At 41.0% G+C, this 13,146-nt stretch overlaps 1 protein-coding gene across 7 annotated transcripts in view; it reads right to left on the reverse strand.

The window, feature by feature from the left end:
- FNBP4 (formin binding protein 4) overlaps positions 1–13,146 on the reverse strand; it is a 51,275-nt gene that overhangs the window by 8,774 nt on the left and 29,355 nt on the right. For all 7 annotated transcript variants that reach the window (XR_010147210.1, XR_010147211.1, XR_010147209.1 and 4 more), the window contains 4 exons: positions 11,286–11,410; positions 8,696–8,800; positions 7,200–7,333; positions 6,037–6,224 (listed from right to left, as the gene is read on the reverse strand). Coding sequence is in view for 4 of the 7 variants with exons in the window: in XM_016920864.3 (XP_016776353.3) it covers positions 6,037–6,224; positions 7,200–7,333; positions 8,696–8,800; positions 11,286–11,410 (552 nt within the window). In the remaining 3 variants the exon portion in view is untranslated. The remainder of the gene's footprint in view (positions 1–6,036; positions 6,225–7,199; positions 7,334–8,695; positions 8,801–11,285; positions 11,411–13,146) is intronic.

The raw sequence follows: 13,146 nt of genomic DNA on the forward strand, positions 1-13,146 counted from the left end.
CATTCAAAATACTCAGGAAAGTTCTACCCATTGTGTTTAATTTGGATTACTAAATTTAAAAAATCCATTTGCAAGGTGCTACTGTCAACTATATCATTCCTTCACACCCTTGCATACATTACATTCATTTGTGATATCACAGAGACACAAGTTAGGGATGGCAATTTTTACTTTTGCGATAAAAGAGAAATTTAGGAAGATAAATCTTCAAAGTATATAACTCAGATTTTTTAAAACTGCAGTGGTTTTGAAATTGCTGTTGCTGAAGTCTACATTACGAAATTGCAGCTGAAAAGTTGCAGGATCAGCTTTCCTCAAACTTTGTAAAAGCCATCATTGATTACTGTCTTTTCTCTGCTGGGAAAACCTTTAAAGATTAGAGAAAATAGGATATACTTACTTGTAGCCTTCCCCAGCCCTCTTTATCGTCAATAGGGAAGTTTCACAATATATGGGACTATTAGATATATATCCCAGGAATGTTGAAGGGGATTTTCTCCCTAAAATCATAGAATTTAGGAGTAGAAGAGACATGAGAAATCATCTATTTCAACCTCTTCAGTTAAAGGTAATGAAACCCAGGCAGGAACTAACTTGCCCAAGATCATATCAATGTTAGTGGCCAGACCAGAGCTAGAACTCAAGTCTGATTCCTCATCTGATACTTCCTGTTTTACTAAGATGTCCTGGTGAGATACCATGAATCCAAGAGCTTTAGACATCTCAGTCAAAAAAAATATCACTTCACCCGGAGTAGATACGCAGAAGAAGTCACCTGTTAAATTTCATGGTCAAAAGTGGTAGATTAAATAAGGCTCAATTATGAAAGACTCTAGGGCAAGAAGGCCATTTACACTGCTTTGCTCAAAATACACACTGGCACTCAACAAGGTAAAACAAACAAAGCAACCATGAGCCATTTGGGTCTTGCTCTGTTGCCCAGGCTGGAGTGTAGGTGGTGCGATCATAGCTCATTCTAACCTCAAACACTTGGCTCAAGCGATCTTCCTACCTCAGCTTCCCGAATTGCTAGGACTACAGGTGTGCATCACCACACCTGCTAATTTTTAATTTTTTTTTTTTTTTTTTTAAAGAGACAGTCTCACTATGTTGCCCAAGCTGGTCACGAATAGAGTAGTTTTACTTTTTATGGAACAGACAGACAATACATTGTGTAAAAGACTTTAACAACATCATTCCCACTGTCTCCTTATTTTAAGACAGCTGCTTACTGCCACTTTTGGAAAAGGACATTGAAAAAAATTCACCAGGAACATAAATGCAGTTTTCTGGCTAAATGACCTCAAATGACTCATTAAACTTTTATATTTGGCCATATTTAATATTAATTTATGCATTAACTTTTAGACAAAATCAAGTATGGCCAAGTAGTCTACATTATACAATAGTACACAAGGACTACATCAGAACTAAGTCAATAAACGTTGAGGATTAACTTAATTATTAAGGATTAAACTCCCTTCTATTAAACTAATCACAACATACAGTAAGTAAATATAAGTTAAGATTTTCTTTATTTTCTTTCTTTTTTAAAAAAGGCTAGTCAAGTGAAGCAGCAGGACTGGAGAAGAAACAAAGTCTGTAACTGGTTGTGATCAATTAGTTGTAAACACCACTGCACTCGGACCAGCCAGATTTTCAAATATTGGTGGATGTCTCCTCTAGAAGCATAATGCAATACCAACATGTTTATGATGGTGACATGCTATTATGCAGAGGAACTCAAGTAAACACAGAGTTGGTTCAAGGTTAATAATGTGGTTTATGACCTCCAACAAAGCTAATTAGAATTAACTAAACTCTGTAAATATGAGATTAAACTAGACTTGATAAAATTAGCCACAAATGACGAGCATTTTTAGAATATGTGAATCCAATACTTTTCTTCTTTTTTTTTTTTTTTTGTGACGGAGTCTCACTCTCTTGCCCACGCCGGAGTGCAGTGACGCAATCTTGGCTCACCGCAACCTCTGCCTCCCAGGTTCAAGCGATTCTCCTGCCTCAGCCTCGCGAGTAGCTAGGATTACAGGCCCACACCACCACATCCAGCTAATTTTTGTATTTTTAGTAAGAGAGGGGTTTTCGCCATGTTGGCCAGGCTGGTCTCAAACTCCTGACCTCAAGTGATCTGTGTGCCTTGGCCTCCCAAAGTGCTGGGATTACAGATGTGAGCACCTGGCCTCTGCTTTTATACTTCATAAGCACTTCAAATTCTCACATACAATGTGTCTCCCTCAAACTTTGTTATGAGGTCAGCACATTACCCATCTCACATGAAAATAAATAATAAAAATACTCCAATCTCCAACTAAGTTTATTCAAATTATAAAAGCTGTGTCATAGTAATGACAATTATCTCCTTTATCTTACGAAGACCATCAGAAAATTCTAGTTTGAATACACATGGATGTCGTATTACAATGATGCTTCTCCTCGCTTTTAAATTTAACTTAGTTAGTATTTTTGCTGTTTAAGAGAATATTTAAGTCTGAAGCCCAAGGACAGATTAAAGTGGTATATACAGCTCTTTTTTTAGATGGACTCTTGCTCTTGTTGCCCAGGTTGGAGTGCAATGGTGGGATATTGGCCCACCACAACCTCCGCCTCCCGGGTTCAAGTGATTCTCCTGCCTCAGCCTCCCAAGTAGCTAGGATTACAGGCATGCGACCACGCCTGGCTAATTTTGTATTTTTAGTAGAGGCGGGGTTTCTACATATTGGGTAAGCTGCTCTTGAACTCCCGACCTCAGGTGATCCTCCTGCCTCAGCCTCCCAAAGTGCTGGGATTACAAGCATGAGCCACCACACTTGGCCTACGCAGCTTTTATTACGTGCTCAAAGATTTAAAAGCTACAAGCTTAAAACTGAATATGTTATGAGAATACAAATTCTTAATTTTTTTTTAAGACGGAGTCTCACTTTGTTGCCCAGGCTGGAGTGCAGAGGTGTCATCTTGGTTCACTGTAATCTCTGCCTCCTGGGTTCAAGCGATTCTCCTGCCTCAGCCTCCCGAGTAGCTGGGATTACAGGCACCCGCCACGACACCTGGCTAATTTTTGTATTTTTAGTAGAGACAGGGTGTTACCATGTTGGCTGGTCTCAAACTCCTGACCTGAAGTGATCTGCGCGCCTTGGCCTCCCAAAGTGCTGGGATTACAGCCGTGAGCTGTCATTTTTCCCTTTTCTTTTTGAGACAGGATCTCACTTTGTTGTTCAAGCTAGAGTGCAATGGTGTGAATATAGCTCACTGCAGCTTCAACCTACCAGGCTCAAGTGATCCTTCCCACCTCAGCCTTCCAAGTAGCTAGGACCACATACTCGTGCTACCAAGCTAGGCTAATATTCTGCAAAGATGGGGTCTTGCCATATTGCCCAGGCTGGTTTTGAATTCCTGAGCTGAAGTGATCCTCTTGCCTCAAACTCCCAAAGTGCTGGAATTACAGGCATGAGTCACTGCACCTAAGAACCTTGTTTCTGTAGGCGTCTTTTTTTTTTTTTTTTTTTTTTTTTAGATAAAGAGTTTTGCTCTGTCGCCCAGGCTGGAGTGCAATGGCGTGATCTTGGTTCACTGCAACCTTCGCCTCCCAGGTTCAAGTGATTCTCGTGCCTCAGCCTCCGAGTAGCTGGGATTACAGGCGGCTGCCACCACGCCCAGCTAATTTTTGTACTTTTAGTAGAGGCAGGGTTTCACCATGTTGCCCAGGCTGGTCTTGAACTCTTGACCTCAGGTGATCCACCCGCCTCAGCCCCCCAAAGTATTGGGATTACAGGCATGAGCCACTGCACCCGGCCTAGGCATCTTTATTTCTATGTATAGAAAGCCTTCCTTAATTTTCCCCCCAAAGAGAAATTATTGTTTAGTATTTTGAATGAAGAGCTCAGTTTAGCAATTTAAATCAAGAAATTATACAAATTGTTCCATGGAGATTAAAAAGAAAAAGGAGCTCAACTTCACCTAAGTGACATAAGCCCAATATAAAAGATATGTTGGATATCTTGAACCCAACTCATCTTTAGAATCCACTCCATCTTTAAAAACATAATGTTAAATTCAAACACTGAAACAACAAATAATGATTAAAAATGACTTAGAAAAATAAATAGAACTTTGAAACTTCTTGGCTTCTCAGAGTGTAATTTTGCACCCCTTCCCCCACTTTATTTTTGAGACAGGGTCTTGTTCTCTGTCGCTCAGGCTGGAGTGCGGTGGTACAATTATGGCTTACTGCAGCCTCAAAATCTTGGGCTCAACCAATCTTCCCACCTCAACCTCCCAAACAGCTGGGACTACAGGCGTGGGCCACTAACTATGCCTGGCTAACTTTTTAAAACAATTTTCTGAAGAGACAGGGCATTGCTGTGTTTTGTGTTTTTTCTCTTCTTTAAAAGATAGTTGGTTTTAACCACCACTGAGCTGATTAAGAGCTCTCTTTATTAGGCTTAGAACTATTGATTATTGCTCTTAAATCTCACAGAACTTAGTGTAAGATTTGGATTTTACTTGGATCAAGTTTATCCTGCAATTCTAGGGGTTCTCAATAAAGAGAGGCTTAAGAATATAACCTGTTTTATCAGTGGCTTTTTCCTACACTACAACTAGTTCTGTTTTAATTAAATAGGAATGGCTCAAGAGCCTCCTTTTACCAGACAGTATCAACTATGTGTGTCATAAAGGGAGAAAACAGCTTAATACTCATCTAAAGTGTTCACAGAACATTCAGAATTGGTAACAGTGGAATTTTCAACTTTGGAACATATAAGGGATGTTGACAGTGGTCAGGAGTGGAGCCACCTATCCAGAACCACGATCAAGCCTCTTCAGTTCATTAACTGCTAAAAAGCAAACAAAAAGAACCAATATATTATTAGTCATGTCTATCACTGCTACCAAAAGAGAGGAAAAATATTCAAAAGAAAATCTCTTCATGTAAAAGGGAAGTGAAATGCCCTGTAACTTGAGAAAATGCACTTCTAAAATGTGAAGTAGAATAAAATCAGCCTTTTGCTATGTTCTGAAATTATCACTGCAGTTGTATGTGACCTGCAGACGATTTCTAGGCTATTTAAGAAGTTAACAAAATCATCTGGTACACAACCAGTTTCATTTGGTACATTACTAGTGCTTTTCTACTATCATCAGGGAGCCAGTAGAGTACAAGCATCAATTTCGATAAGTTTTAGACAAAAGAATTCAGCTCTTAACTCTGTTATTGACAAATGTCACTTTTTAAAATTTTCAAAGATCTATTACTTTAGAAACGACTCATAGACTCTTGCCTTCATATGCCATCAGTTTAACAAATAGCTACCAATTCTTAAGATTAATAGGTGGAAGTTTCTTTACACATTGGAAACTTTTTAAAAACTAAAGGAACTGAGGAGCATGAAAGCCTATCTTTTAAAAAATGTATGTAACTAAACTAAATTCTTCTAAGAGTACCTTAAAAATGGAATGAGCCATCCTATTGCCAATTGTTTTAGACCAGAAGATTGCTGGTGATTTTTCATGATCAATTATTTTGCTTCTCTGAAACAAGTACTAATGGCATTTCTTCATATCATTTTGATTTGTACCAACAACGCTTTTTGTAAGATTAGTGGAGGTGAGAAATGAGGTTGCAATATGAACAGACTAAGTGTTGTATAGAAATGTATAACAAATCTCAGCATGCCACATATATTGACAGTTCAACTATCTAGTTCCTCAGCACAAGCATTCCTATTTTTGGAGACCCACAGCTTAGTCAGTGGCATGACAGAATGGTTATAAAACAATTTTTTAAAATCAAAATCTGTTAGCCTATCTTTTCACTTTGGGGCACAGTTTTACACATGATAACAATAGTATGCTGATTTCCAACCATAATAACTCATGCATTCCTTGTTTTAGTTCACACCACTATTCTCAATCAGAAGCTTATATTATTATGACATAAAATCTTCTAATAATGTAAATTAATAAGATTTTTCCTCTAAAGTCATTTTGGCCCAATTAGTACAAGGTAAATTGTCTCACCTGTGGAAGTTTCAGAGGATTCTGTTGAATTTGAATCAGTGCCAGTTTTGTCTTTCAAGGTCTGTTTGGCAAGAGTCTCATCTCTACTTTCTTGTGCTTGGCTTTCTTCTTCTTCCTCTTCACCATCTGGAAACTCCCACTGAGACTCGCCCGACTGTTCGTTTACATAGAAATACCGCCTATGATCCCTAAATTACAAGAAAGAAAACACATGTTTTAAAACCCGTTCTCCTACAAAGACACTTCCATTTGGTCCTGTCCCAGGACAGCAGTCTGCTTTCACAGGGACGAACCTCTTAATGGACTGCTATTCACAAAGGCAACAAAGAGCTTTGACAATTGAGAATGGAGAACCAAAGATAATTCAAAGCTATTTGCACTGCCAGCAACTCTGTGAATACAGCCCTGAACCCTCTCACTCCAACAGATGAGACTTAGAAAACACTTTTCTCTTTTTTTGTGATTTGCCAATGCATAACAGGGTTTCAAGTTTCATTAATGAAGGGACTCAATCGCCTAGAACACTAATTTCCCTTCCAAAGAAGAGAACAACGAAGTTTGTGAAAGGTGACTCTTCCCCTCTTGGACCGTGGAATTCACATTTCATATTCTTGATATCAAACACAGTGAAAGCTAAAGAGAGGGAGAGGATCTGGGAGCTGAAAAATAAAAGAGCAAAGATTTCAAATAACGAAAAAAAAATCAAGAAAAGCCAAATATATAAAGAAATGTTTTCATCTGACCTGCTGGCAGAGGATAGTAATCTTGTTCTTCATTCACATCTTCAGCCACGAAGTTTTCCTTAACTTCACCGAGGTTAATCAGGAGTAGTTGCTTCCAGAGGTCCTGTAAAGCGCACAGAGCTCTCGCATGCGCTTAACCCCCAAGCCCGCCCTACTCCGTGCAACACTCTGGAGAGTAAAAACCAGCTTTGTCCATATCTTGGGAAAAAATCCGTTACATGGAACACTTTAAACATTGCTTTTGTTTCTCCAATGTGTGGCTGGCCAAACTTTGTGCTTGCGGTGCTTTGCCTGCCCAGCACCGCTAACTGCAGCTGCTCTCAGTCTCCAGACAGGCTGTCATGTCGTCAGATGGTGGTGATCACAAATCATGTCTGAGATGTCAAAGGTGAAAGGTGAAAAGGGGAGAAGAGTGCGTACCTGTCCCAGTGGCAGGACCAGCCTTTAGGAGTGGCGTTTATTTCATACTGTTTTAGTTGTTCTGCTGCATCCTGAAGTTTTCGTTTAAGGTAGTTTCCATTAAGAGCCCCTTCCCGCCAGTCTGCAATTCGAGTCTAGAATAAACAGACAAATAAGTTAAAGACTTATTATTACATGTCAGGAGACACACGCAAAGGGGATATAAACCTTCTGCTCCAAGACTATATCCCTGTGCTCTGGCAGGACAGTAGACCAGAGAGGAAAATAAACCCCATCTTCATCTCATAAAATAATCTTAAGGCTGGGCATGGTGGCTCACGCCTGTAATCCCAGCACTTTGGGAGGCTGAGGCGGGTGGATCACCTAAGGTCAGGAGTTCAAGACCAGCCTGGCCAACAAGGTGAGACCCCGTCTCTACTAAAAATACAAAAATTAGCTGGGCTTGGTGGCAGGCACCTGTAATCCCAGCTACTCGAGAGGCTGAGGCAGGAGAATCAATTGAACCCGGGAGGCGGAGGTTGTGGTGAGCCGAGATCATGCCATTGCACTCCAGCCTGGGCGACAAGAGTGAAACTCCGTCTCAAAAAACATCTTAAGTACACAGCAGAGTTCTGAAAAATGAAATTGGGCTCCAGTATATTTTAACACTACCAACTCTCCAATATGTGTGAAAATGAGTAGTAGTAGTTTTGTCTTCCCTTTTGGACTTATTAAGATTGGTTTCCCCAGTAGTTTTACTTTTTTTGGGAGATAGTTCACTTATTCCAGTACTGTTAGTAATCACAGTTAAGGATTCAGTTCTTTTTTTTTTTTTTTTTTTTTTTAGAGACGGACTCGTACTCTGGCTCTGTCGCCCAGGCTAGAGTACAGTGGAGCAATCTCTGCTCGCAACCTTTACCTCCTGGGTTCAAGCGATTCTCCTGCCTCAGCTTCCCGAGTAGCTGGGATTACAGGCATGTGCCACCACGCCCGGCTAATTTTGTATTTTTAGTAGAGATGGAGTTTCACCATGTTGGTCAGGCTGGTCTCGAACTCCTGACCTTGGTGATCTACCTGCCTCGGCCTCCCAAAGTGCTGGGATTACAGGTGTGAGCCACCGTGCCTGGCCAAGGGTTCAGTTCTTAAGAAAATTAGTCAGCTTCCTACAGGAGCTCCTTACCTAATCCTGCCCTGCCATTTTGTAAAGTATGCAGGTTACAAATAGGACTCAACTTTTCTCTTTAAACAGACTTATAATGCTTTAACACTTACAAAGTACCTTCAACATTACATGGCCTCATCTGACCATGAGAATATAATTTTAATTTGTGAGAAAAAAGTCTATTTACTGTGCTTTGGTTAACACAGTTTTATTTCCTGGATTGTCGGCTCAAATATTCTTCAAGGTTAAAAATTTAAATTTAGGCTTAAAATGTAAGCAAGACAGAATCGTTAACACAATCAGCATTTCATTCAAACACTTAACTGTTTATGCCAAAAAAAAAAAAAAGACTTACCTCAGTCTGTAAGAGCAGCACATGAAAGTTGGAGATGGATTGTCTATTAATGCCTAGAAACTCAAATTTACTTGTCAGGGTATTTGCCAGTTCTCCAATCTGAAACTACAATGCAAAAAAGAAAAAAAGTAAAACTAGAATCCGTAACATTTTCTGTATTATGTACAATCCTTCATTTATTCTTACAGATATTAGAAATATGGGTCTGCCTATAAACAGCCTTCCCCAAACAGCTGTATTTAGTTATCCAGAATATAAAATTCTAATTTATAGTAACATAATACACATAACAAAGTGACAAATGATGACAGGAATCAAATGCATATCTACATAATCACAATGCATTTTAAAAATTATTCAAAGCAATTATTTTGTTTCAGACAAAGGTCTTGCTATTGCCCAGGATGCTCCTGAACTCCTGGTCTCAAGTCAGCCTCCTGCCTTAGTCTCCCAAAGTGCTGAGATTACAGATGTGAGCCACTGTGCCCAGCCCATCATAATGCATTCTAATACAACATGGAATTCAATAGTTGCAAATGGATCCCAATATTGAAAAGCTAAATTCAAAGAGTAGAATTAGAATGGTGGTTGCTAGGGGCTGGAGACAGGGGGATATGGGGAGATGTTGGTCAAAGAATACAAACTGTCAGTTATAAAATAAATTTTGGGGCTGGGTGTGGTGGCTCACACCTGTAATCCCAGCACTTTGGGAGGCTGAGGCAGGTGGATCACAAGGTCAATAGATAGAGACCATCCTCGCCAACATCGTGAAACCCCACCTCTACTAAAAATACAAAAATTAGGTGAGGATGGTGGTGCACACCTGTAGTCCCAGCTACTCGGGAGGCTGAGGCAGAAGAATTGCTTGAACCTGGGAGGTGGAGGTTGCAGTGAGCCAAGATTGTGCCACTGCAATCCAGCCTGGTGACAGAGCAAGACTCCATCACCCCAACCCCGCCCCCCCCCCCCAAAAAAAGGAAATCTAAAGCACAGCATCGTGACTACAGTTAACAATACCTGAAATTTGTTAAGAGTATAGATCTGATGTATCATCCCCACATACAAACACAAGACAACTCTCCAAGGTAAGGTGATATGTAAGTTACTTTACCTGGTTTGTGATAATCATATCATAATATACACATATAACAAATTATGACACAGTACATGCAAGATATATGTATAGTCAACTACAGCTCAACAAAGCTGGAAAAAATAGATCCTGAATGATACAAATACCAATATTGTCAAATTGCCATTTATCCATTAATTGCTTATATTAGCCACCTGCTGAAGCCTGAAACAAAATTAATTATTCCAGTCCCTTCTACTTGGTTGTTCCCTAACTAGTAACTGGATACTCTTTCAAGTCAAAAGAATACGTTAAGTGGTTTTTCCAACAGACCACCCTTAAATAGCTAATACTTATTTGGTCTAACTCTCCCATGAGATTAGGTTAGAAATGCAATTCAAACTAAATTTGCCTTTGTGTAAAGACAAGTATTTCACACAGGAATTAAATCTGTGACTTTTCTCCCAAACTAGAGAAGCCTATAAGCTACTGCTTGTCAAACAGAGGCTTAATTTGAAGAAAGCAATTGAGCAGTTAGAATTTTAGATAATTTCTCAGTATCAAGTCAGCCTTAATTACTTCAGACTTAAATATGATCTTTTCACCTAACCAAGTAAACAATTTAGGTTGGAAACAGTAAAGATTATTTTTACTACTTGTTAACAGAAAGCAGTTTAATAAATGGCATTAAAAAAAATTGGGGCCCGGTGCGGTGGCTCATGCCTGTAATCCCAGCACTTTGGGAGGTCGAGGCAGGTGTATCACGAGGTCAGGAGATCGAGACCATCCTGGTTAACACGGTGAAACCCCATCTCTACTAAAAATACAAAAAATTAGCCAGGCGTGGTGGCAGGCACCTGTAGTCCCAGCTACTCGGGAGGCTGAGGCAGGAGAATGGTGTGAACCCAGGAGGCGGAGCTTGCAGTGAGCCGAGATCATGCCACTGCACTCCAGCCTGGGCAACAGAGCGAGACTCCGACTCACAGAAAAAAAACTTGCCAGGCGTAGTGGTGGGTGCCTGTAATCTCAGCTACTTGGGAGGCTGAGGCAGGAGAAGTGCTTGAACCTGGGAGGCAGAGGTTGCAGTGAGCCAAGATCGGGCCACGGCACTCCAGCCTGGATGGCAGAGCAACACTCCCTCTTGGGGTAAAAAAAGAAAAAAAAAAAAAAATTTGGCGGGCCGGGCGCAGTGGCTGACGCCTGTAATCCCAGCACTTTGGGAGGCCAAGGTGGGGGAATCATGAGGCCAGGAGTTCGAGACCAGCCTGGCCAACATGGTGAAACCCCGTTTCTACTAAAAATACAAAAATTAGCTGGGAGTGGAGGTGCGTGCCTGTAATCCCAGCTACTGGGGAGGCTGAAGCAGGAGAATGGCTTGAACCCAGGAGGCAGGCAGAGGTTGCAGTGAGCTGAGATCGTGCCACTGCACTCCAGCCTGGGTGACAGAGCAAGACTCCGTCTCAAAATAATGATAATAATAATAAAAATTTGTCAAGTTGCATTAAGTAATATACATACTTTCAAATCCTGTTCTTCTTCTACTTTTGGTGTTGTCTGTACTTTTATTTTCTCTGGAGATTCTTCTACTTCCATCTCTTTATCTGAATTCTCATCTATTTTTTCTGAATTTTCAGCACCAATTGCTGTAAAAAAAACATGTAAAATTAAACCAAAGTACCAATACTTATAGAACACTATATACATTTTCCCCCATAGCAGATATCTGCAAAAGATTATTAGTTCTTTCTCTCTTGCCTGTTTTACTTACTTGTTAAAACTCTTCAAACATGTCAGCCTACTGTCTATATAACCCAAAAACAATTCAGGGCCGGGCACAGTGGCTCACGCCTGTAATCCCACCACTTTGGCATTTGGAGGTGAGCAGATCACGAGGTCAGGAGATCGAGACCACCTTGGCTAACACAGTAGAACCCTGTCTCTACTAAAAATACAAAAAATTAGCCACGCATGGTGGCATGTGCCTGTAGACCCAACTGAGGCAGGAGATATGCTTGAACCCGAGAGGCAGAGGTTGCAGTGAGCCGAGATTGCGCCACTGTACTCCAGCCTGGGTGACAGAGTGAGACTCCATCTCAAAAAATAAATAAATAAAATAAAAATCCTTTATAATCAACTTTCTTAAAATACATCTATAAGTAAAATTTACTTTAGCCTATCAAATTACCCTGAAGTTTCTGCTTTCCCCTTCTCCTTAACATCTTTTCTAATCTTCTCTTCCAGAATACCACTGCTTCAATTACTTATAATAGCTAGACAGCAAACCTGAGTATGTAAGAATTCTTTAACAAGTTGCAGGGGAAGGTGCTCAAAAGAGCAACATTATTAGCATTATTATTTTTTAGAGACAGGGTCTCATTCTGTCGCCCAGGCTGGAGTGCAGTGGCATGATCTCGGCTCACTGCAGCCTCGACCTCCTAGGCTCAACGGATCCTCCCACCTCAGCCTCCCAAGTAGCTGGGACTACAGGCAGGTGCCACCATGTTCGGCTAGTTTTTGTATTTTTAGTAGAGATGGGGTTTCACCATGTTGCCCAGGCTGGTCTCAAACTCCTGGACTCAAGCAATCTGCCTGCCTCAGCCTCCCAATGTGCTGGGATTATAGGTTTAAGCCACTGCACCCAGGCTGCATCACAATTTTTTTTTTTTTTTTTGAGATGGAGTTTCGCTCTTGTTGCCCAGGCTGGAGTACAGTGGCGTGATCTTAGCTCACTGCAACCTTTACCTCCCAGGTTCAAGTGATTCTCCTGCCTCAGCCTCCCAAGTAACTGGGATTACAGGCATGTGCCACCAAGCCTGGCTACTTTTGTATCTTTAGTAGAGATGGGGGTTTCACCATGTTAATCAGGCTAGTCTCGAACTCCTGACTGGTGATCCGCCCGGCTAGGCCTCTCAAAGTGCTGGCATTACAGGCGTTAGCCACCACGCCCGGCATGCATCATTATTTTCAAACCATCTGGTAACTTCCTTCCTGAACTGGTGAAAACCTACAGACATCTCTATATTGAATCCACCTACTTAGTTGGTGCTATTGGTAATGGGAATCTCCAAAAGAGAAGAGGTCTACCAACTTAAACGGAGCACACAATATGAACTCTTTTATCTTTGCTTTCCAACACCTGCATACTCAAACTAATTCACACAGTCTGAATGACCGCCAGTTAAAAAGCCAAAAATGGCCGGGCATGGTGCCTCACGCCTGTAATCCCAGCACTTTGGGAGGCCGAGGCAGGTGGATCACCTGAGGTCAGTTCAAGACCAGCCTGGCCAACACAGTGAAACCCTGCCTCTACTAAAAATACAAAAAATTAGCTGGGTGTGGTGCTGGGCGCCTGTAATCCCAGCTACTCAGGGGGCCGAGG

This window comes from Pan troglodytes, chromosome 9 (genome assembly GCF_028858775.2).
Source record: "Pan troglodytes isolate AG18354 chromosome 9, NHGRI_mPanTro3-v2.0_pri, whole genome shotgun sequence".
Classification (NCBI taxonomy): domain Eukaryota; kingdom Metazoa; phylum Chordata; class Mammalia; order Primates; family Hominidae; genus Pan; species Pan troglodytes.